This window comes from Mus caroli, unplaced genomic scaffold (genome assembly GCF_978045245.1).
Source record: "Mus caroli unplaced genomic scaffold, Mus_caroli_1 scaffold_16, whole genome shotgun sequence".
Lineage (NCBI taxonomy): Eukaryota > Metazoa > Chordata > Mammalia > Rodentia > Muridae > Mus > Mus caroli.
Window position 1 is genome coordinate 66,412,308 of NW_028227271.1, and position 25,366 is coordinate 66,437,673.

At 40.4% G+C, this 25,366-nt stretch overlaps 1 protein-coding gene across 3 annotated transcripts in view; it reads left to right on the forward strand.

The window, feature by feature from the left end:
• The window catches only part of Ubr5 (ubiquitin protein ligase E3 component n-recognin 5), a 114,981-nt gene that overhangs the window by 51,488 nt on the left and 38,127 nt on the right, over nucleotides 1-25,366 (forward strand). For all 3 annotated transcript variants that reach the window (XM_085831909.1, XM_085831908.1, XM_085831910.1), the window contains exons 12-28: nucleotides 759-913; nucleotides 1,666-1,783; nucleotides 5,548-5,732; nucleotides 8,060-8,169; nucleotides 8,870-8,982; nucleotides 10,985-11,128; nucleotides 11,214-11,325; nucleotides 11,510-11,664; nucleotides 12,061-12,258; nucleotides 15,437-15,647; nucleotides 17,651-17,777; nucleotides 21,439-21,590; nucleotides 22,003-22,098; nucleotides 22,437-22,560; nucleotides 23,180-23,277; nucleotides 24,633-24,781; nucleotides 25,242-25,333. In XM_085831909.1, the coding sequence (XP_085688035.1) occupies nucleotides 759-913; nucleotides 1,666-1,783; nucleotides 5,548-5,732; nucleotides 8,060-8,169; nucleotides 8,870-8,982; nucleotides 10,985-11,128; nucleotides 11,214-11,325; nucleotides 11,510-11,664; nucleotides 12,061-12,258; nucleotides 15,437-15,647; nucleotides 17,651-17,777; nucleotides 21,439-21,590; nucleotides 22,003-22,098; nucleotides 22,437-22,560; nucleotides 23,180-23,277; nucleotides 24,633-24,781; nucleotides 25,242-25,333 (2,339 nt within the window). The remainder of the gene's footprint in view (nucleotides 1-758; nucleotides 914-1,665; nucleotides 1,784-5,547; nucleotides 5,733-8,059; nucleotides 8,170-8,869; nucleotides 8,983-10,984; nucleotides 11,129-11,213; nucleotides 11,326-11,509; nucleotides 11,665-12,060; nucleotides 12,259-15,436; nucleotides 15,648-17,650; nucleotides 17,778-21,438; nucleotides 21,591-22,002; nucleotides 22,099-22,436; nucleotides 22,561-23,179; nucleotides 23,278-24,632; nucleotides 24,782-25,241; nucleotides 25,334-25,366) is intronic.

The following is a 25,366-nucleotide window of genomic DNA, read 5'->3' on the forward strand; positions in this document are numbered from 1 at the left end:
GGATGTGTGGAGGTGAGAGAGACAGCACAGTCCTTTCTAGATCAACATATGGGACCTGCTGACTGAACTTGGAGGATTAAGGGCCAGCACTTTTACCCAGTCATCCTGCCAGCTTGTGTATATTATTCAGTGTTTAAAGTGGCTTTCTATAGTTGAGGAAAGAAGAAAATACCCAAGAAAAGTGAGAAAGGAAAGTATTTAAGAGACACTTTAAGGAGAAGGGGTTTTTAAGCTAGGAGAGCCTGGTTAAAATTGTGTTGATGTTCCATTTCAGCTGCGATCAGGCATGTTCATGGTATAGCTGTAGCCTGGAATCACACGTCAGGTGATCAGTGTGATTTTAAGGCAATTGATTGGGTTCTATTAAGAATTCTTAGATGAGCACATGGTTGGTGCCTTAGGAATGGTTGGGAATAAAGTATGGTAGTTTTTAGTCTTTGATGTACATGAGTATATGAGTGCCTGCATATGTGTCAGTGGTGATCACGGGAGGGTGTTGGATCTCTTAGAGCTGGAATTAAGGACATTGTGAGGCTCCATGGGGTGCTGGGAGCTGAACCTGGGTCCTCTGCAAGAGAAGGAAGTGCTTTTAATCACTGAGCAGTCTCTCCAACCCCCAGGAAAAGTGTCTGAAGGATTTTATTTTTGTTGTATTAAACTCCAAGCATTTTAGAGCTGGAGTCGTTAGAATATACATTATTCCTTGCTCTAGAGTTGACCACAGCTCTTACTTAAGCCTCTCCTATCATCTTCCTTAGGTTGCTACATGGGTGGATGAAACATTAAGTTCTGTGGCTTCTAAGTTAGAACACACAGCGCAGACTTACTCTGAACTTCAAGGAGAACGGATAGTTTCTTTACACTGCTGTGCCCTTTATACCTGTGCCCAGCTGGAGAATAATTTGTATTGGTGGTAAGTGTCTTTCACAAAATATTGTTGCTACATAGAAAGCATCTTTGAAGAAAAAAGTGCCATCATGAGGTCATTGAAGACAGTGCTCTGTAGACACAGGAAGGAGTTTCCCTTTAAAGCCGTTGCATTGAAAAACTAAGAATACATTTATGCAAACACTGTATGCTTAGCAATCATGTTATTAAGTTTCATGACAGCACAGAGTAGAATAAATTATACAGACTCCTATCTACAGATAACTACGGCTAGTATTTGCAGGTAGTTTTTATCCTTTCTTCTATATATACATATGTAGTATGTTATTACACAATTGTAAATTATGGGATATGTAATTTACAATTTCATTGCATGAATTTTTCCTCAATAGTGTTTTATGTATGTATGTATGTATGTATGTATGCATGTATGTATGTTAGTTAAATAAGGTTCTAAAGTTAACCTTTCAAAGTGTATTTTTAGGGGATACCAGTAATAATTTGTAGGAAAAGTTCATTGTAAAGAGAATATTGGTTGTATTTTCTATAGAATTTAAACCTGAAGATTGAATGAAACTGGATGCAGTTATTTACTACTAAAGTTACGAGCAAGGTGTAAATAAATAGCAGTTGCAGGTCGGTCCTGAGCTGAGAAAGGCATTGCTGAGAAGCTGCACACCAGCAGTACTTACACGGCTCAGTCGCTTTAGGTTTCCTTAACGGACCGCTTTGCTGCTTTTTGACCCATTTATGTTTGTCTTCCCCCTCCCTCCCCAGGGGTGTTGTTCCTTTCAGTCAAAGGAAGAAAATGTTAGAGAAAGCTAGAGCAAAAAATAAAAAGCCCAAATCCAGTGCTGGTATTTCTTCCATGCCAAACATCACTGTTGGAACTCAGGTAAGTGGTTAGAATTGAGCCTGTCTAAATGGCTGTTTCTTTTAAAAAAACAATTATCTCCCCTTAATAAGCCTTTCTGAAGGTGAGTGTTGCTAAACGTTCTGGGTCGAGTAGAGGGTTGTAGAGTGTCAGAGCTGTGTCAGCCTTCTTTCAGAGAGAGAAGCAACATTCTGTAGATTCTTGTTTCATGTCTGTAGGAGTTTTCCTACAGAGCAGGGTTTCCTTATTGGCCTAGCTTCAAGAAGTAGTTAGTGCTTTTCCATTGCGGAGCCTGAATGACTCTTATAAGAGTATTGGCTGAGGTTGTCCTAGCTATGAGCCTGGGTATGTGATTGACAGCCTAGGGGAGTCTTAGAGGCGAGCAGGCTGAAAGTCTACTCTGGGGGGCATTGTCAGGAAGAGGCCGCTTCAGATCCCTGCATTTATTTCTATGTATTGGTGTTTCAAGGCTCTGAGATGGTATGTTAGAATATTATATTTTCTAACATATTTGAAGTGTAGGAGCCTTGGAGGCCTCATGTCCCTTTTATTTCTCAGTCTTTTATTTATGTGCAGTTGATTATCTCTGAATGCCTCACACAGAGTACAGCAAATTGAATGAGGGAGACAATAAGATAGTAACAGTTTAGTAAAAATGGGTTTTCAATGACTCTGTTAATTTGGTGACCGGAGTTTGAATCTGGAGCTCCATAGAGTAGAGGGAGAAAAACACTTGTACCAAGTCCCCAATCTCCATATGGACACCATGGCACATGTGCATGCCTTGTATGATATAAAAGGACTTTGAAAGGCTGGAGTGAACCCAGTGGTTAGAAGTGTCCACTCTGGAGCATCCCTGTTGGGCAGCTTGTCACTCCTGGTGGCTCCAGCTCTAGATGATTGCACACCATCTTCTGGACATTGCAAGTACCTGCACTCATGAGCACATACCCATGAAGACACACAAATACATAGTTTTTAAAAAAGCAAGGAGTTTTGAAGAGATCATCAAAAAGTAACTTTGAACTGTTGCCACTAATATTTTTTGCTGGTTTTGATTTTATTGCTATCATAAAATATTTTAAAGCTTTTTAGTTGTAGTTACTAACATATTTACTCATTATTAAAATGAGATTACCCACAGAATTAAAAGATTTTGGGGATATTGATGTGTGAGATCAGAAGGAGGCTGATGGATATTTATCTTTTATGATAAAATTTAGTATTTATCATAGCAAGTGTACCGTGTAAAGCTTCAAGTATGTCATGGTCCATGGGATTTGGGACAAGTATGGAGTTTTATTACATAACAGCCTGCCTACCTCCTCATGCTGCATTTTCATTTCAGGTTCCTTTTCAGCACTAAAATGTACCATTACCCCACTCTCTGTGTGTCAAGAAATAGTCATACTGAGTCCCAGCTTTCCTGGACTGGTTCCTTTGTTTGTGGCTCTGTCTCCTTACCTCTCCCCAATCTATGAGTGTCTTGTTCTGCGTTGTTCATCTCCCAGATAGAAATGTCAGCTCGGCACAAGGTGACTCAGTTTTCAGCACTTCCCGAAGGTGCTTTGAACAAGGTCTCTTCTATGTGAACACTAAGTATTAGTGACTAATCTTACAGACAGGACATAGCAGCTGTTTAAAGAACAAGTGACAACTTCACGGCTGGCAGGGGAGGTGGGACAAAGGAAACAGGTTTGATCTATGTAGTTCTAGACTTACCTGTTTTTATTTTATATGTATGAATATTTTGCCTGTATGTGTGTGTATTGCATCATGTGTGTGCCTGGTGCTGGTTGAAGCCAGTAGAAGATGTTGAATTCTTGGATCTGGAGTTACAGATGATTGTGAGCTGCCATGTGGGTGATTGCAACCAAATATAGGTTCTCTGTAGGAACAATAAATGCTCCTAATTGTTGAGCCATATTTAGTCCAGTGGTTTCCAGCCTTTGGGGCCGAGTGAACCTTGAACAGCAATCATTTAATACCATAGGAAAACACAGATAATTGTGGTTCATAACAGTAGCAAAGTCATAGTTATAAAGTAGCAATGAAAATAAGTTTATAGTTTGGGTTCATCACAACATGGGTTGACTCCAAATAGGAGAGAAGTTGAAGTGCTAGGTTGAAGTGCTAGGAAGGTTGACGACCACTGCTCTGGACCAAAGGGAAATTTTAAATTGTTAACAAACCGCTGAAGGATAGAACACATCAAAGTACCTTGAGGTACAAGGAAGATTTTGTTTTAAAACCAGAGGTTTATGTAGCCACAGAATTGTACACATTGACTTTCTGACAACAGAAAGAACTGCTGGTCCCCTGCATCCATAGATCTTAATAGTTGAGAATGATGCATTTACTGTTAATTAAACACTGCCGGCCCATGTCTTTGATTTGTTTCTTGTCTTTGAGGTACATTTGTTGTAAGAAGATGCTAATAAAGAATTTCAGTTAATAATAGCCCAAGTTTTGATTTCAGTTAAAGTGCTTTTGTTGAGCAGTTTTTGGGCTCTAAGCTTTCATTGGTTTTATTTTTTGTAGTAAGGCTAAGTTGGAGTTTATAAGGGATAGGTTTGTGGGGGAGTTTTGTGTATTTTCTTGAAATGGAGTCTCACCTTGAAGCTGTGACTGCCCTGAAACTTGCTTGCAACTTGCCATGTAGATTAGATGCCCCTGCCTCTGCCTCCTGAAACTCAGAGAGATGCCCCTGCCTCTGCCTCCTGAAACTCAGAGATGCCCCTGCCTCTGCCTCCTGAAACTCAGAGAGATGCCCTTGCCTCTGCCTCCCGAGTGCTAATATTAAAAGAATCCACCATCATTCCTGGCAAGAAAAGCTTTTAGTATGAATGTAGGTAGGTGCAGTCACTAAGTGTCAGGGAGAGATGTTTAAGAGAAGGTAGCAGCATGCTTTGCAGTAGCTGGTTTTGGTTTGTGGTGGAAGGTGGCAGATAGGACAAAAGTTTCCCGAAAGTTTCTGGCCAGACATTTTTCCAAGTTCTAAGTTTGCTTTAGAGACTATTTATGCCAAAACCTGTAGTAGTTGATGTGGGGTTGTTGAGAACTGAGTCACTGCTGTGGTTTGTTTGACAGTGTTACTTTGGAGGCCAGCTGCCCACCCGCCCCATAACTGCCCCATGAATGAACCTCTGGCTTCTTTTTTTTTTAAGCTTTAGAGTATTATAGCCTTAGTTCTACAAGGTCCTTTCATATGTCCTATTTTTTAGCTAACAGTGAGAATTTTATAGGTCATTGACAATTGGACTTGCTTAAACCCCCGAGGCCACGGTTAGTATTTATTTATTTGTTTGTTTATTTAGGAGTCTTATTCTAGCTTTACTGAGTCATTTCTTCTATCTTATCCTTGTGAGTGCTGGGATACAGGCTGAGCTGCACGCCATACTCCTTTAAAAGTTTACAGTGTCCATTGAAGGCTAAGGGAAACATCCCTAGAGACTGTATTAGAGCCTATGGAACATCAGAATTAAGGAAGGAAAAGTTACAGATGACAGGAAGCAGAGAAAAGTGTAGTTGTTTTCTTCTCCTGTGCTTAATTTCCCTTTGGTAGAATGGCTGACACTGGCTCTGAACTCAGTGATTCATTCCTAGCAGACAGGCTGACGGCACTGCTCGTTAGTGATAGGAATATTTGGATGAAGAAGGGTACAGTACATCCTTGCTGCTTATGAGTGTGTGTTAGAAAACACAGCGAGTGTACGTTCCTGCACGTTTTGAACTGATGTCATTGTTTGTTCTGTCATCCTGACTGATTTTCTTTTGTTTGCTAGGTGTGCTTAAGAAATAACCCTCTCTATCATGCTGGAGCAGTCGCCTTTTCAATCAGTGCTGGGATTCCTAAAGTTGGTGTCTTGATGGAGTCAGTGTGGAATATGAATGATAGCTGTAGATTTCAACTTCGGTCTCCAGAGAGCTTGAAGAGCATGGAAAAAGCCAGCAAAACCCTTGAGACAAAGTGAGTCCTGGGGCCTCTGTTAGCACCCAGATCTTTCTATATGTGTGGAAATGATCATCAAAAATTTGATAAAGAATTGGGGGACTTGCTGAAATATTTTTTGTTTATTGTACATTACAGTTTCTTCTTTAAAAAATTTGATTTTATGTATATGCGTGTTTTGCTTGCTGTGTGTGCTGGAAGCCAACCCTAGTCCTATGGAAGAGCAGTAAGTGCTCTTAACAGCCGAGCCCCTTCTGAAGGCATCGTTATAATTCCTGATGGTGGTCAGAGTGGATCTCTCTTCATGTCTTACTCTAGTTTGTTTGTTTGTTTTCATTAGCCTGTGAGTTTTGCAGGTGTTAATATGGTTCCCAGGACTGTTCCTCCTCTGGAAGGAAGTGGTTAGTGTAACCTGATAGAAGTGTGCTACCATCATCGTAACATGGGAGAGTGGTTTCCCTTTGCTAAGTTATGAGTGCATTATACCATCTTACACATGGAAACCCGTGTTACGTTGTGAAAGTTTTGTGTGTCTCACGTCCAAACAAGCGTAGTGACTACCATCTGATTGTTATTTTTGTGATGCTAAAGTGCAAGCTGAAGCTTGGAAGCCCAGGGGCTGGTTTCTCAGTAAGTTAAAAATACAACTGCTGGGCCGTGGTGGAGAATGCCTTTAATCCCGGCACTCTGGAGTTCAAGTTCAAGGACAGCCACTGCTACACAGAGGAACACTATCTTGAAAAGCAAAAACAAAACAAGACAAAACAACAACAACAAAAAATAAACCTATGACACTAAAACCTAAGATTTATAGTTTTAGTTCTTATTTTTTTAAAAGGAGATTCATAGGTGAGTCTCCTAGTTTTATATATATATATAAAATAAAAATAAGGACAGACCATTATACTTTTTCATATATTCTGAACTCTGAAAAGGAATTGTACTTTATATAGTACTGGGGGGTGGCCCAGCTTTGATGTATCAATATCACTTATTTGGGTGTGATGATCTGGGTGTATGCCTGTAGTCAACCCTAGCTAGCACTTGGGAAGCAGTGGTAGGATCTCAAGTTCATAGCCAGCCTGTTCCACATAGGGATTTCTAGGCCAGTCAGTAGCACATACACACTCTTATCTCAAAGAAGCCAGAACAAATGAACAAATAAAAAACCAAACATAACCTGTACATAAGATGAACAGAATATGTTTAAGCTCTGTAAAAAGATTTTTCAAAGTCTTGTTTGGATTTAGCAATTTCTGTCAATAAAGTTAAGTAAGATTCTATGTTGAGAACAGAATCTTTTCTGCTTCAGTAGAAATTCCTGCCTGCCATTGAAGAACCTTCACTTAGAGTATGCTAGCCATCAGTCATTGGTCTGTGTCCCCATCTCTCTTTACAGAGCAGCAGTGCTGACTGCCTCAAGCATGGTGGTAAAACACTCTCACTTTAGAATCATTGTAGAGTTCAGATGGATGCGCTGGCTGCTCTTGTATAGTGAGTTCCAGGCCAGACAGGGCTACATAAGGAGACCCTGTTGGTTTTTTTTTTTTTTTTTTTTTCCTTTTCATTTAGACTAAAGACTTTTAGTCTAAATTCAGATGAAATTCACAGTGAGAGCAGTAGGAAGTAGGAGGGTTAAGGTGAAGACTCAAATTATTTTTTATATGTAATACAGAAAATAATTTTAAAAGGTTTGTGAGCAACTAAGTAGTTATGTCTAGCAATAATTATACTTTATATACTGTGTGCTGCCTGTAGACAGACCATCAGGGAGTTGTAATTTTAGCGGTATCTCCTAGAGACGGTCTGTGTGCGCTGCCGGCCTGAGTTGTAATGTTAGCGGTATCTCCTAGAGAAGGTCTGTGTGCGCTGCCGGCCTGAGTTGTAATGTTAGCGGTATCTCCTAGAGAAGGTCTGTGTGCGCTGCCGGCCTGAGTTGTGGAAAGCTTTGTTTATTGTCTTTATCTTCCTTATGTGCACCATGTATCTGTTTTATTACACGGAACTGTTGCCTTAAAATACACTTGATGTTTAAAAACTATTCATTAATAAGATTTTTGCTCTTAGGCCTGGTGGTGGCGGCGGCTCACGCCTTTAATCCCAGTACTTGGGAGGCAGAGGCAGGCGAATTTCTGAGTTCGAGGCCAGCCTGGTCTACAGAGTGAGTTCCAGGACAGCCAGGGCTATACAGAGAAACCCTGTCTCGAAAAAAACCAAAATTAAAAAAAAAAAAGGAAAAAGAATTTTGCTCTTTTATAAACTTGTTCCAGTCAATGGTTTGAAAGGTTCTGTTGTTTTATTTCCTAGTCATAAGGAGACTGAGTACTTTACATTTCTCATTTCAGGCCCGAGAGTAAGCAGGAACCAGTAAAAACAGAAATGGGTCCTCCACCATCACCAGCATCCACCTGCAGCGATGCTTCCTCAATTGCCAGCAGTGCATCCATGCCATACAGTAAGCTTTGTGTGTGTTGTGAGTGGTCAGAGCAAGGCCCCACGCAGACAGCCAACTCACAGCATTTCAAAAGTCTCTCTTTATAGATGTTGTGTGTTCCCTTGGTGTTTTGTTCTTTTTAATTTTTTTAATTTTTTTTTCAGCTTTAAGTGGAAAGACAGTATTTATGGTCCAAATTGTTTCCTTTTTTTATAGTTAAAGATATATAAAATTCTTTGTAAACATCAATGGAACCCCCCCCACACACACACTGCCCAGAATATATGTTACAGTTCCTTTTGAGAACCTTACTACTTTGTATATTAGTTATGACATGATTTCAACTTGTTCTTAGAATTTATAAACCTGGGTTTAGAACTGTGTCCTAGATTTCAGGCTCCTTGAAAGTCACAGATTGAAGCTACATAGTGTTTTAAGAACATAGAATATATTCCTTTTTAAATGTAGCACACACATTTTGGCTCATTTTAGGATTTGATTGTAATAATATTAATCTAGTTAAGCAGTAACCAGTTGTAGCTCTTCTTTGTTTATGGTGAGTTTATGTGAAGTAAGAGTTTTATGTTACAGCCTCTATTCAGAAAGGGGTGACTTAAAGATTCTCCATTCCTTTGCTAACTGTCTTTGCTGGTATGGTTAGATAGACTCTATAAAGGTTTTTTTATATTCTCCCTTTGATACTTAACATTTTATTGTTAAGAACGACGTCGGTCAACTCCTGCCCCGAAAGAAGAGGAGAAGGTGAATGAGGAGCAGTGGTCCCTTCGGGAAGTTGTTTTTGTTGAAGATGTTAAGAATGTTCCTGTTGGCAAGGTTTGTTCAAAATAGTTGAGAATTAGTTAGTACTTAGTACCTCATTTTGGTTCCTTGAAGGTTTTTATGGTTAGTGTCTGAGACCCCTTTCTTCAAGGCTGCCTGTAGTGGGTTCATCAGTCTGAGTTGTACTTCAGATGGGTCTCTGTTGGAGGTGATGCTGTGGTGTATGAAGACTCCCCAGAGGACAGAACCGATAGCAGGAATATACATAGGACTTGTTAGGATGACTTATGTGGGCCAGCTAGTCTAGCAGTGACCGTCTAATAATGGAAGGTCCAAGGAGCTGGTAGTTATTAAGTCCTCGCGGCTGCCTGTCTCAGTCGGCCTTCTGTGTATACTGGAATCTTATGAAGAAGCTCCAGTGCCAGTGAAGGAAAGTCTTTCCTTGTGGGAGCAAGCGAGCGAGGGAGCACAGGGCAAACAGTTCCCTTCTGCATCCTCTTTGTAGGCTACAGGCAGAAGGTATCGCCCAGATTAAAAGTGGGCCTTTCCTCTTCATTTGACTTAAGAAATTCCTCACAGGTGTACCCAGCCCCCTGAGTTTTAGTTAATTCCTAATGTAGTCAAACTGACAACCAGGAATAGCCATCTCGTGTGCCTTGGGGAGTTGTTTTAGGTTACTTTGTGGTAAGTTTAGATGTATAGAAGAGCTGTAGAGTGATACATTACTATCTGTCTTTTTAAACAATTAGATTAGTTATGTGTATGGGAGGTGTGTGTGTGTGTGTGTGTGTGTGTGTGTGTGTGCGTGTGCGCGTGTGTGTGCGTTCTCACGAGCATGTGTGTGTGCCTGCCTGTGTGGTGAATCCATTGGTACCTGAGTTAACAGGCCCTTGCATGATGCTTGTGTGTTACATGCACACTGGCCCTCAGGACTGTGCGGTGTGAGTCCTCAGCTGCGGAGCTCGCTTGCTGTCGCAGCACAGTACTTTCTGATAACGTTACTGAGACTCTGAAGCTGCTCATTTGTAGCACTAAGCTCTCTTTCCTTTGCACTACCTTGTTCGTTTTCCTCTTTCTTCTTCCAAGAAGTCAAGTAAATGGAAGCCATTTACTTGAATGTCATTAATTGACCCTTTTGCCCCTCAGTACAAAATTTGAATTTCTCTACAGCATAGAATATCTGGGCAGTGAAGATTTTCTGATTGCTTTTTACTTTTGTAAAATATAATCTTTTAAAGTATGATTGTTTTCATTTGTACACAATGGAAAGAGATAGTAAACCAAGATGTACAATTTTTAAGGGCCTTTGATTAACTGTAGTTTGACTTGGGAAAATCACACTGACTCACAAATACTAAGTAGAAGAGGTGAGAGTCAAGTGTCCTGCTTCCAAGTCCTGTGCTTGTCTGTCTGTCTGTATTGTTGATCTGATTTCCAGTTTGACAGCTCTGTGGCCACAAGCTGTGGATCTGGCAATTTGAATTTATTAAATAAAATATTAGTAACATATATTTGTCCCCAGTCATGCCAATCCCATTTGAAGAGCCTTGCGGCTTTCTAGGCTGCTGACCTATATGGATGCAGAAAGTGTTGGGATGGATCAGTGGTGTATGTAATGCCATCCCTTTGGAGGTGGAGGCAGAAGGACCCAGAATTATTCAAGGCCCCACTCAGCTGCATGGTGAAGACCTGTGTAGCACACATGAAACCTGAAAAAGACCTGTTTATCAGATATTGCTGCTTAGGCAATGAGGACAGAAGATAAGAGGTTTATATGGGTGAACCTAGTTTTGGGTCAGTAAATGGCTTAGCACTCGTTGTGATTAGTGGCTGTGTGAGTTGTTTCTTTCAGTTGTAATTTGTTGATATAAACAACAAAGTTCTGTGTTTTTTGTTTTTTGTTTTTTCTAGGTTGACCTTACAATGTGGTATTCATTGATATGTACTTACAAGGATTTGAGTGTCTTTAGTATTGTCAGTTGGACAAGCAGAATTTGCATGCTTTTATTGAAGCCTTTTAAAATATTTACTAATTGTATCTATCTCTTATTTCCAGGTGCTGAAGGTAGATGGTGCCTATGTCGCTGTTAAGTTTCCAGGAACATCTACTAACACCACCTGTCAGAATAGCTCTGGTCCAGACGCCGACCCTTCCTCGCTCCTGCAGGACTGCAGGCTACTTCGAATTGATGAGCTGCAGGTATGTGCGGGAGTTGAGAGAATGTGGTGATGGAACTCATTGAGAGTGTTACAGTGAGAGCAAAATTACGTGTGTTGTTTTGCAGGTTGTCAAAACGGGTGGCACCCCAAAAGTTCCCGACTGTTTTCAGAGGACTCCCAAAAAGCTTTGTATACCGGAGAAGACTGAAATACTAGCAGTAAATGTGGATTCCAAAGGTAAGCCTTGTACAGTTGTGTACAGCTTAGATCTTTTGAAACATACGGGACTAGGGTACAGTTGTTTGAGATTTGACAGTTTTACCTTGGCATGTAACACAACAGAGTGAAATGTGGCTGGATGTTTTCACAACTGGTGTGGAAGACTTTGTTATTTTTCTTTTTATTTCTGTGCCTTTGAAAGGTGTCCATGCTGTTCTGAAGACGGGAAGCTGGGTTCGGTATTGTGTCTTTGATCTTGCCACAGGGAAGGCTGAACAAGAGAATAATTTCCCAACAAGCAGTGTTGCTTTTCTTGGTCAGGATGAGAGGAGTGTCGCTATCTTCACTGCTGGGCAGGTAAGAAGCTCAACTTATCTTTTTATTTTTTGTTGTTTTAAAGAGCAGATACAAACTGGCATTTTTGTGCCACTTAGGGTTTGCCTACTAGAGAATCAATGAAGGCTGTATAATACTTAGCACTTTCTATTATGAACGCTTGTTATTTCTAACATTTAGGTAATTTTAAAATAAGTACACTTATTGTAAAATCCATCTTGGTTTACTCTCACCCCTTTGTCTCCCCCCCCCCCCCTTTGGGTGGGGGGATGATAAGGGTCCCAAGCTTAGGCAGAACTTGAGCTGTTCTATCTTGTCCTTCCAAGTACTGGAATCGGGGCATGCTTGCTCACACCAGGCTTGTGTAGCCATCTGTGACTAGAACAAGCATTATTTAGTGTCTTTCATCTATTGTAGGAATCTCCTATTATTCTTCGAGATGGAAATGGTACTATCTACCCAATGGCCAAAGATTGCATGGGAGGAATACGGGATCCTGACTGGCTTGATCTCCCACCAATTAGTAGTCTTGGGATGGGCGTACATTCTTTAATAAACCTTCCTGCCAACTCAACGATCAAAAAGAAAGCAGCTATTATCATCATGGCTGTAGAGGTAATCTAACTTTTGAAATTACTTGGTACTTTAAATCAGAAGAAAATAGGTCTTAAATTCATGAAAAGATCATTCATTATCCCTTCTTCCCCTATAATAGTTTATTAATATAACAAGAGGTAAGAAAAATCGGTGATTATGATATAATTTGTCTTTAAAAAGGCATACATATAAATACTGTTGGGATAGCATATTGATGAAGAGAAATCAGACTGGATAAGTTTTTGAGGACATGATATCTGGGGTGAGGATGAAGAGATTGCTGTCTGTGGTACTAGGTGTCATCTTTGAAACTCATTAATGTTAGAAAAATGTATTTAGCCAAGAGATGAGGGTGGTGTTGGTCAGAAGTAGCAGGTAGTATGGCTGGGGAGAGCTTAGGGTGACTGTCCTTACCTGATGCACCTAAATTTGAACTGAATACCAACAGAAGAACTTTGAGTTGTGAATGACATATTTTTTTTAAAACAAAGATTAGTAATAAAGTATTGGGGCTTTAGGGGCGTGGTCAAAAACAAAGTCAAAACCAAAGCAAACTTGAACTCTTAGGAATGGGAAAAGGGGACAGGAGAGATTTGATCAACTTGAAGGAACTAGAAACTGTCAAGCTTGTTATTTGGATGGTAGTCAAGGGAGAGCTCCAAGTCTGATTTGTTTACTCTGGGGACTGGGGTGGTGAGTGGGTGGAGGAGAGAGCAGTAGGTGGAGGAAGGTCGGGGAGATGACCTCACTTTGGTGCAGGGCTGTGAGCTGTAGTAGAGATGTTCTTACTAATGTCTCCATGCAGTTTTAGCTGAAGTAGATTTAGATTGTGATTTGGTTTCACAAATAGAATCAGCAAATTTAAATTTGCTAAATGCAAGGGATCAAATTCAAGAAGAAAGAATAAAAAGTCTTGTTTTATTCATTCAAAATTATCTCTATCCGTGCGCGCGCACACACGTGTGTGTGTGTGTGTGTGTGTGTGTGTGTGTGTGTGTGTGCCTTGTGCATGCTCACATGCGTGAGCTTGCGCATGTGTACATGTGTGCCAAGGTACACATTTAGAGGTCAGCACTCAGCTTTGTGGAGTTGGTTCTCTTTTTACTTGGGTTCTGGGGATGGAGCCAGAGTTGTCAGGATTCCACAACAGAACACTTCTCACTGCTGGGCTCTCTTGACAGTCAAAGGTTTGCAAGAATGAAGCTGCTATTTTTGGAGCATCTAAAGAAGTTTAGGAGGTAGAGTTAGCATAGGTTCTTTGCTTTTAGACATGTGACCTTGAGGATGTTTATCATGTATCTACAAGGGCAATGGGAAATAAGAAAATCAGAAACCTGAAGACTAAGACAACCGAGTTGAGTGATTTAAATGTGACATGGGTAGAGCTGCGGGTTTTTTTTTTTTTAAATTCCCTGTGCCCTTTGCTATAGGGGTGAGTCTTGCAGCATAGCTAAGCACAATACTGACAGTGCCAGTCGGGGTTAGGAGTTTCCTGTAGAGTTGCTGGTGCCAGCCAAGTGGCTAGTGTGCTGTATATCCTGGTACACAAAGCAAGGAAACACCAGTGTTACCCGTGTACTGTGAGTAGTGTATACAGAAGAAAAGGAAACCCCGTGCTGCCCACACACTGGGTTTTTGGCTTCTGCAAAGGCCTTGTCTTTCGCTTCAGTGCATAAGTTTGCCCAGCGTGAAAACGGCTTTCTCACACAGGCCAGATCCTGTAAGATTTACTGTCCCATGTGGACGGTGAGCCCTCTAGGGCCCCTTCTTCCCCATAAGTCTAGTCAGGGGAGACTTTATTTAGGCAGGTTTCTGGCAAGGTTCAGTGCCCTTTCCTTTGTGCCTTTGTATTTTCATACATACCTGTTTGTACAAAAAATGAGTTTGCTTTTTAGAATAAAACCAGTGCTTTATAATCTATTAAGGGTTCCATAATTTTAGTTTTCATTTCTATGCTATTTTTTGTTTGTTTGTTCAAAAGATTTGATTTTATATGTGTATAAATATTTGCAAACATGTGTTTGTGCAGCATATGTGTTGTTGGTGCCCGAGGAAGCCAGAGTAGTGTGTCAGATCCCTTGGGACTACAATTACAGAAGGCTGTGGCCTCTGGGAACTCATTCTGGGTTCTTTGCAAAAATATCATCTACTTTTAATTGATGAGCCATCTTTCCAGCAATCAAACTACTTCTTTTTGCTGTGAGACAGCTAGTGATATTTTCTATGTATACCTTACAGCATCGTTACTGTCTTGTGTAGATCTGTCATTGACTTTGGAATTTACACCTATCATGATTCCTAGAGAGTCAAAAGTTTTGTGTTTCATGTATCACAACATAATGTAACTTTTTTCCCCACATTATTTTATTAGACATTTTCTTCATTTACATTTCAAATTCTATCCCAAAAGTCCCCTAGACCCTCCCCCGCCCTGCTCCCCAACCCACTTACTCCCACTTCTTGGCCCTGGCGTTCCCCTGTACTGGGGCATAGAAAGTTTGCTAGACCAAGGGGGCCTCTCTTCCCAGTGATGGCCTAGTCGGCCATCATCATGTAACTCTTTATAAATCTTTGTTATTGTGTATACCCATGATTGTGGTGTGGTTATAGAGGCATGTATGGAAGCCAGAGCACAGCTTGTGGGAGTTAATTTTCTTCACTATGTGGGTTTTGGGGATTGAACTCAGGTGGTCTGGCTTGGTAGCAAGTACTTTACCCCCCCTGAACCTTCTTGTGGGTCCTGAAATGTAACTCTTAAAACAACGAGGTGCTGAAAAATAAATCTGGAATAAAATATATATCCTTTGCTTAATTAATTGGCTGACAGTATTGCTAGAGTTGTAATTTGAAAGCTGGAGTGCATCTCAGGGTGTCACCAGACACGGTTGTGTATCACATGCAAGCATTCTCGTTCAACTACTCAGCCTGTTGACTGCTTTTCTACTGGCTACAGGTTGAGGTGGTTTGGAATACTGAAGACATTTCCCTCAGGTTCTTCACTTTATTCTCGCTTGCATACTCTCTTCACAGAGTATAGATGAGTTCATCCTTGCCAGGCCACTTGTGATCAGTTTCTGCTTCCTTGAAGATACGATTATATTATAGTGGCCTTGAGGCAGTTCTCATGTATCTAATTTTTGACATGTTTGGTGTTTAGTTTCATTGAAGTGTTTTCCCCTCTTGTGCCTGAGAACAGAAGCAGACCTTAATGCAGCACGTTCTCAGATGCGACTACGAGGCCTGCCGACAGCATCTCGGGAACCTGGAGCAGGCCGTTGTTTTAGAGCAGAACCTGCAGATGGTACAGACGTTCATCAGCCACAGATGTGATGGGAACCGGAACATTTTACATGCTTGTGTATCGGTTTGCTTTCCAACCAGCAATAAGGAAACTAAAGAAGAAGAGGGTAAGATTCCGAACCATAACAAAGCCTTTGCAAGAACTCTAGGGAAAGAAGACTCCTGTAGAGAACTTGCAACCTTTTCACTTTATTTTATATGGTCTCGGAAGGTCTGACGTTTGTTATGTGGTAAAAATATTTCTAAGGGTTAGATGTGTAAGCAGATAATAAGTTTGGTCTGTGTTGATACTAAATGAACTTCACTAATTTTATAAGTACAAATGACTTGAAAGACTTTCATATTTTAAAATACATGTACGTGTGTATGTCTGTGGGTGGTTATGTGTACACTGGTGGGTGCCAGGTGTCGGAGAAGACCTGATTGATCCCCTGGATGGAGCTGGACTTTAGAGCAGGCAGCTGTGAGCCACATTGTGCTGAGAACCTTACTTTGGTCTCTTGGAAGAGTAGTGTGTATTCTTAATTGCTGGGCCATCTCTCCACTCCCTTAAACCTTTATTTTTAATTTACATGTCTGTCTGTCTATCTGACATGTGTGCCAGTTCTAGGGAGGCCAGGAGCTTTGGATCTCCTCAGGTGGAGTTGGAGGTGAACATGAGCAGTGAGTGCTTGTTTTTGGTTTTTGTTTGTTTTGAGGCCGGGTTTCTCTCTGTGGCCCTTGAGACTCGTTTTGTAGACCAGGCTGGTCTTGAACCCATAAATATTCACCTGCCTTTGCCTCCTGAGTGTTGGGATTAAAGGCTTGTGCTACCACTGCCCTGTGATATAGAAAGTGCTCTTGATAGCTGTGAGCTGCCTGTCTCTCCGGCCACTTCCCACCCTTAATCCCCAATAAATTTACAGTAGGAATGTGGTATTTCAAGCCTCCCGGATCAAAGTTTTGTTCTGTTGCTTGGAATTTAGAAGGGTTAATAAATGTTACTGGAAAATAAATAAGGGTATGTGGGGTTTTTTGTTGTTGTTTTTGCTATGGATTTTTTTTATTAGCTAAATGAAGGAAGACCCTAAAGTACAACTTGGTAATTATTTTGAATTCTGCTGATGCTATTATGGACACTGCATTTTGAAATGTGACTGTGGGTTTCATTTTTTTTTTTAATTACATATTTTCCTCAATTACATTTCCAATGCTATCCCAAAAGTCCCCCATACCGCCCCCCACTTCCCTACCCTCCCATTCCCATTCTTTTGGCCCTGGCATTCCCCTATATTGGGGCATATAAAGTTTGCAAGTCCAATGGGCCTCTCTTTCCAGTGATGGCCGACTAGGCCATCTTTCGATACATATGCAGCTAGAGACAAGAGCTCTGGGGTACTGGTTAGTTCATCATGTTGTTCCAACTATAGGGTTGCAGATCCCTTTAGCTCCTTGGGTACTTTCTCTAGCTTCTCCATTGGGGGCCCTGTGATCCATCCAATAGCTGACTGTGAGCATCCACTTCTGTGTTTGCTAGGCCCCGGCATCGTCTCACAAGAGACAGCTATCTTTGGGTCCTTTCAGCAAAATCTTGCTAGTGTATGCAATGGTGTCAGCGTTTAGAAGCTGATTATGGGATGGATCCCTGGATACGGCAGTCTCTAGATGGTCCATCCTTTCATCACAGCTACGAACTTTGTCTCTGTAACTCCTTCCCTGGGTGTTTTGTTCCCAATTCTAAGAAGGGGCACAGTGTCCACATTTTGGTCTTCATGGGTTTCATTTTTAATGTCACAAAATCAGTAGGGTTTGTTTATAGGTAGCGTATAAACTGAGACTGATACACTAGTGATTGAGTCTTTATTTTTACTTAATAGTAAAAGTTACTTAATAACAAAAATTAAGTCCACTAAAGTTTATATGTTGTTGAAATAAGGCAGAGTAAAGAAACTGAGTAAAGGACCTGGTTTAATCTCTCACATCCTTGATGGTGTTAAGAGCATGGTTACTTTGTTACTTGAAGCGCTAGCTAGCACACAGGACTTCGTATTTCCTGGCCAGCTTGCATGCCGTGGTGTGGGCTGTCAGTTGTTTCCAAAGGTTAATTCTAAATGTCTTTCTTATGTTTCAGAAGCTGAGCGCTCAGAAAGAAATACATTTGCAGAAAGGCTTTCTGCTGTGGAGGCCATTGCAAATGCAATATCAGTTGTTTCAAGTAACGGCCCAGGTAATCGGGCTGGATCATCAAGTACTCGAAGGTAATATGATTTTTACAAGGAAACTTTAATTGGAGGAAAAAAGTCCAAGTACAGAAAGCAGTGTGTCTCTTACTGTCATGTGCATGAATTGGTGGGTTCTCTTTTGTTTTGTTTTTGGCTCCTTCCAATTACACTGGGACAATGCCTGACTAATTAGAGTTCAGCTCTGAACACTAGGATCGCTCACACTTGATAAGCAGGATCATTTGAAAACACAGCTCAGACTTCATCTTTTCTGAACTTACTATTCTTCTTAGGTAGTTGTTTTCTTTAGGTCCATTCCTCAGATGTCTTAATGGCCGGGGAAGAAATGAAAGGCTGGTGTGTATTTTGAATGCTTGATTTTAAAATTTTCTAGGTTTTCTGAGCTGTTGGATGGATAGTCCTTCATATAAGCTATTTAATAACTTATTTAAAATTGTTAGGTATTTGACTACGTGATAAGTAAAGAGTTCAGTAGTTTTCTGTAGGAAAGACAAATTTGAGCTATTGAAGTCAGAGTTGCTGGTTACTGACCTGTGGCTGGTGAAGCACTGATGCCTGCGTGGTCCTGTGACAGGTGGTGAGCTGCTTCACATCCAGTTCTATTTGCCTCTTTTCTGCAGAACCTCATCTTTCCCTTTCAAAGTGCTGTTGGTTTTTTTTTTTTCTTCTTAAATTGGCATTAGGAAGGCTACCAGGTTGATAGGTTCCTGAGCTCAAAAAGATCCAAAAGGAACATTTAAAAAAATCCTGTGGATGATCAAATTATAATTTTAAATAGCACAGAAACTTTATGTATACTACACAGAATGGAAATTATTATCAGCTTATTTATTTAGAAACACATTAAGCAAAGTGTTGACTTCAAAATGGAAAACAACTTAAATTCTTCATGAAGAAATTAGTCTGAATTGTTTCAGGTATTTCATTTCCTCAGGGAAATTGCAGGTGCCAATCACTTTGGACTCTGGTATGGTTGGTTCAATGCCAATACTGCCATCTTTTTTCATATAAGGATTATTTTGAAGGCAAAGACTAAAAGGAGCTTCAAGCGTGGGCGAAGAGTTGCTCACGGAGATAAGTTTGCAGAGTAATAAGCTCCTTTGAGGGATTTGCCGAAGATTCCACTGCAGTGCTCTTACCCAGTGCAAACTCAGGGCTGCCGGCTGAACCGATGGCAGCACAGGAGGCTATTCATCTCGCCGGGCAGTAGGAAGTCCACAGACTGCTTCACTGAAGTGAGACCCTCCACTAGCCTACAATGGATTTTCTAGGCGATGCCCCCTGATGAGTATGCAGGCTGGGATTCCTGAGCTGTGAGCTCAGAGCTGATGCAGTTTCACTGTTGAATGGAATACTGTAATGACTTCTGATGATGCTATGATGTGACTCAATAGTTCCTGAGTTCAAAGGGCAGATTTAGTGGAAAGCTTGGTTGATGCATCTGATTGCAGGTGTGTATACTCTAGCGATTGTTAATCTGGAAGACACATGACCTTCACTTTTTTGTCACAGTGGTATATTTGAACATGACTGGATTCTAAGGCTTCTGTAGCATGGACATAACGTGCTTACAAAGAGGAAATTACACCATCCTTGAATTCTTCCATATTGTCAGAACACATGATGACTCCGGGCAAGCCTCTGTGAAGAAATGTCAAAACTCTGAATCTTAGCAGCCACGGTGGCCTCGCTGTCCTCAGTGCTGTCCTCAGTGCTGTCCTCAGTGGCTGAGGATCCAGGTGAATCCATGAATTGTGTACAGCATCTTGAAGATGAATTTTCTTTTTCTTTTTGTTTTTTTATTTTTTTAAGAATCTGTGTGAGGAGCTGGGCAATATACTTAAAAATGTTCCCAAGACCTAATGAAGAAAAAGGTTAAGGACAATTTAAAAACATGACAAAGAATGACCCCTCATTAATATTGAATTGACTACATCACAACAACAAAGCTGGGAGTTTGCAAGTTCAAGATGAGACTGTGCTCTCAGTTTCCTTTCTTCCTTTTTAATGTACTCTAAGCTAGCTGTTGGAGAATACCCCACACGTGTTTTCTTTGGCCTATGTAGTGTTAATTTTTTAAAGATCTGAATGCCTTTAGATGACCATGTATATATACCTCTAGCTTGCCACTGCCTGTGTTACCTCATGCCTGACTTGCCTTTACAGTCACTTCCTGTATATTTCCTACCCAGTAGGCACCTCACTGTGTACTTGGAATGAGCATGCTCCTTGAAGCCCCAGGCACACGTCTATTCTCAGGTTCTTACTGCCTTTTCCCCATCTTCACAGTGTACAGTCACTGGGGGATTCTGTCAGGGGGAAGAAAGAAAGCGGCTTTTTTTCTCTGGAGTGATGACTTTAAACAGAGAAGTGACGTTGACTGAAATAGTCATGCCACTCTGCTCTCTTCTGTCTTACAAAAACTTTTAATCACTAATTTAATTTCTAAATTGGTGAGGGGGAATTGTTTATTATTTATATTTATAGGAGTGAATATTATAATAAGTAATATATTTGAGACATTAAAATTTACTTTGTGGGATCTTTCAGTGTTTATTCAAAAAAGTATAGCACAAATAAGCTTCTAAAAACTGCATTTCTGGAAATAGCATCTTATAAAAGAATTGGACGTGCCCTTTCTATCTTACAAAAGCAATACTAGGTTGATGTGGAAAAACATTTACTCAGAGATTAAATAGTTCTTACAGTTGGAGACTCAAACATTAACAATCACTTAGGGTCATTTATGTTCTCATCTCAAAGTGTCAGATCTCACACTAGAAGTCATGTCTTTGGGATTATGGCTGCATGGTAAACAGAAGTCCCTATGTGTTATCTTGCCCTGACAATTGAGTTTTTATTTAGAAGTTTTAAAAAGTGTGGCTCAATGAAGGGATTTGGCTCTTTTAATTTCTATTATTCCTAAGCGTGTCTGCGTGGCTGTTGGAAGCTTTTATTCAGGTACAGTACAGGCTTTTGTGTAGGAAGGCACCAGGTCCCACAATGAGGTTGTAATCGTTTTAGTGGTGTAAACCAGCTATGCAGTGTTCTTTTTACATAACAGAAGGAAAAATAACCAAATCAAGCCCCAGGTAGTAACACTTTTAGTTTAATTTCTTGAAGATGTGAATTATGCTATTGAGGCTTTTGGTTTTGTTTTGTTGTTTTTGGTTTTGGGGGACTTCTGGGTATTAAAACACTTAAACTGTTCTTGGTTTTAAAATTGCTCATGTGGATATTAGTTTAATTGCTTTTGAGTTACAGAAAAGGGATTTAGACTAATACCATTTTGTACTAATCAGTAGTTTTATTGATATTCGTTACTAAACTTAATTTTTAGGAAATAGGACTGAAACACTTCTAATGTCTAGCTGTTCCTTTATCCTAAATGCACAAAAGACTATTTCTAATTCTTCTTCACTGAGACTTTTGTTTCCTTTGCTTAAGTCTTTAGGGAGCTACTGTAATGCACTGGATGCTAGACTCCCTAGCTTCATCTCTGTCCTCTACTGACTCATTCTGTGAGCTATAGACTTGGCATTTGCCTTTCATTCCCTTGCCTGGAGTGTTTGCTTGTAGACCAGTCTTTGACCTTCTCAGATGAGAACTTCTATATACATGCCTCCTGTTAGGTGAGCCACGGTAATGAGTTTCAATTTTGTCCATGTCCTTCTAGTTTGAGATTACGGGAAATGATGAGACGATCATTGAGAGCAGCTGGTTTGGGTAGACATGAGGCTGGAGCTTCATCCAGTGACCACCAGGATCCAGTTTCACCCCCCATAGCTCCCCCTAGCTGGGTTCCTGACCCTCCTTCAATGGATCCTGGTAAGAGCTCTTCTTGTTTTATTCAGTGTTTAATAAAAAGGCAAGGTTGTGAAAGGAAAAAAGCTGAACATTTTGTAAAATGCTTAAAAACTTGTGAATGTAGTATGGTAAACACTACAACTGGATTAGTTGAAAAATTGGCTTTCAGAGTTTGTTTTTTTAGAACTTACTCTTGACATAATTTATTTCTGTACTTTTAAAAGGCTAGACTGCCTCTTGATTGGTAATACATCAAAATAAATGAGTGATTCACCCAGTGGATTCCTCCTATAGCCTTGAAAAGAAATTCCCACTTAACCTTTTGTTGGATTTGACCATTGGTTTATGGAGAAAATCCGTAAGGCCTGTTAAGAAAATGGTTAGGGGTATGCGCCCATAATGATATGCATCCTGCTGTTCTGTTTACCGAAAGATGGTGATATTGATTTTATCCTGGCCCCCGCTGTGGGATCTCTTACCACGGCAGCGACTGGCAGTGGCCAAGGACCCAGCACCTCCGCCATTCCAGGTAAGACTGGACTATATGTCTGCTTGGGCTTCTTGAATTAAAAATAACACACCTGATATAGGACTCTAAGTAAATTTTCGTTCTTTTGTCTCAGATTTTTTGGTTGCTAAAAACCTGTACATCCTCTTCTATATTTTATATGCATTACAGTGGAATGTTTGCATATTTACATTAAGAAATCACTTGAAATTTACAAAATACGTTAATATGCTTCAAAATTTTCTAATAAGTTAATTTTATCTTCATGGATATTGTTCTTTCAACTTAATACATATCTGATAGGTTTGCAGAACTCTCTCTTGCTTAACTTGGTATTAAATGATTCTGCTTTATTACAGGTCCTTCCACAGAGCCATCTGTAGTAGAATCCAAGGATCGAAAGGCAAACGCACATTTCATATTAAAATTACTATGCGACAGTGCTGTTCTGCAGCCTTATCTACGAGAGCTTCTTTCTGCCAAGTAAGAGGCATAACTTACTGTTTAAATTGATCCTGTGACGCATTAAAAAACATTAGAATCTATCAATATTATTCCTCTGCTACTAAAACACTGTTTATATGAATTTAAAGCATCAGGATTATATTTCCTCTGTTAGTAAATTTTCTTCAGTGAAAGGTCAGCATTAGAGAACACACCCTGAATGAATAGAGACCAACTTTCATATTAGTTGACTCGGTGTGCATGTTTTTCTGTGGAAGAAAAACACAGAATGATGTTGGCCTGGCCATCATCCAAGCACTTAGGAGACTGAGGCAGAAGGGACCTCCTCAGTAGGCTACGATTAAGCTTGTTTCCCTAGAGGATCACACAGTAGGCTTTCTGTGATGCAGACAGACCTAAGTAGAATGATTATCATGAATGATTATCATCTTTTTCAGTAAAATAGGAAGGTAACATCTATGGGTTTGTTTGTTTTGAGACTATGTCCTACTGTGTAGCCTTGGCTGGCTTGGAATTCTGTAGACCAGGTTGGCTAGTCACAGAGATCTGCCTGCCTCTGCCTCTCTGCCTCTCTGCCTCTCTGCCTCCACACCTCATCTAGAAGATAAGATCCTCACGTATAATCTCTTCTCATTAGGGATGCAAGAGGAATGACCCCGTTTATGTCAGCTGTAAGTGGCCGGGCTTATCCTGCTGCAATCACCATTCTAGAAACAGCCCAGAAGATTGCCAAAGGTATGAATGTAGAGCAAGGCCTAAGGAAGTTTCTCATTTTAAAATTTGAATGGATTTTGTTTATACCTACCACTGGAATTATTCAAACTAGATCTGTGTATATAAATGATATCATTAAGACTCTGTCAAGGTAGTTTTATATGTCTAAAATTTTGTTAATGCTTTTCACATATATTTCTAACGTTTTATCAAAAAAGTAATTGGTATAGAGTTTGGACTTTAAAAAAAATGAAAATACCGTGTTTATACGTCATAGTGTAGAATCTTCATACAAGTAATACACTGTTGCCCGATGGCTATGGTAAAGGTATGTAACAATAGCAGACTGTCAGAGCAGGAGTTGAAGCAATATTATTTCTGGCATCCAATTCTTTTTTTTTTTTTTTTCCCCAAGACAGGGGTTCTCTGTGTAGCCCTGGCTGTCCTGGAACTCACTTTGTAGATCAGGCTGGCCTCGAACTCAGAAATCCGCCTGCCTCTGCCTCCTGAGTGTTGGGATTAAAGGAGTGCACCACCACGCCTGGCTTGGCATTGAATTCTTAAAAGATAAATTATCCTTTTCCAAACACTGGTGTTAATATATTGTGATCTGGTCTATAACTTACTAAGTGAAACAGGCTTGATTGAGTCTTAGTATTTTTCAGACTGCTTCACTGTATAGTACAGACTAAACTCTAATTTAGAGTCTAATTTGCCACTTCTTCCAGTGTGCTGGGATTATAGGTGTGCACTTTCAGATCCGGCTATAGCTTGGGTCTTCACTGTTGGACCCAGGGCTAAAAACTGCAGGAGCTAGTTGTCGTCACACACAGTTATAGTGTTGTTCTGCTTTGCCTGTTTTGTTCCAGCATTGGTTGGATTTTCTTAACACATTGGCTTTCAAAATTTTTTTTCTTTAATTATTTCTTTATTTTATGTGAGTGCATCATTGCTATCTTCATACACACCAGAAGAGGGCATTATAGATGGCTGTGAGCCACCATGGGAATTGAACTCAAGGACCTCTGGGAGAGCAGTCAGTGCTCTTAACCACTGAGCCATCCCTCCAGCACAGCTTTTGAAATTTAAGAAAAGCAAATGATTTTCTTTCAAGTGTATAGGTATTGCATTTCTGTATTTCTGTGCTGGATGTGTGGGCCTGATGCCTGTGAAGAAAGGAAGTATGCATTAGATCTCTGGAAATGTGAGTGTTAGGTATTGTGGATGAGCCGTCTCCAGCCAGACTTAACTAACAAAAAAATTCTAATTAGTATATAGTGATTTCTAGTTTATGCTAAGTATATGTTCTTCAGTTGTGGTTGTGATTAAATCTTTTCTTGATAGATGAATGAATTTCTGTGTTTTTAATATTTTAGCTGAAGTTTCTGCAAGTGAAAAGGAGGAAGATGTGTTCATGGGAATGGTTTGCCCGTCAGGTACCAACCCTGACGACTCCCCTTTGTATGTCTTATGTTGCAACGACACCTGCAGCTTTACCTGGACTGGAGCAGAGCACATTAACCAGGTAAATGACCCAAACGCTCCCTGGATCTGGACTGGTTTCAGGATTCCCTTTCCCCGCCTTGGACATGAGGTGAAAGTGTGTAAACATGTCTGCTGGTTTTTGTTTGTTTGTTTGTTTGTTTGTTTTTTACTTTTAACCTTTAAAATTATCCAAAGAATTAATTTTGATTTGAGCCCTACATAAGGATGGCAAAACAAAACAAAAAACAAATGGCCATTCATTCCTCGATTCACCATAGCAACTATGAGAATGTGGTCTGCATAGATGGCAGGCTCTGACCCAGGCTGTGTAACCAGTCTGTCTCTGAGTGAGGTGAGGTTACTTTGGATGCACTCAGTCTATTTGGTTTTCATCCTTTTACATTGTCAACTGTGTGTACACCACACCCACTTCCCAGCACCTTGGTATCGATGAGTTATACACGTGATTACTCTCTCAAAAGTGACCTTTTCAATTCCAGGACATTTTTGAATGTCGGACTTGTGGTTTACTGGAGTCGCTTTGTTGTTGTACAGAATGTGCAAGGGTTTGTCATAAAGGACACGATTGCAAGTAAGTCCCAGCGCTGTTCTGAATTCCATAAAC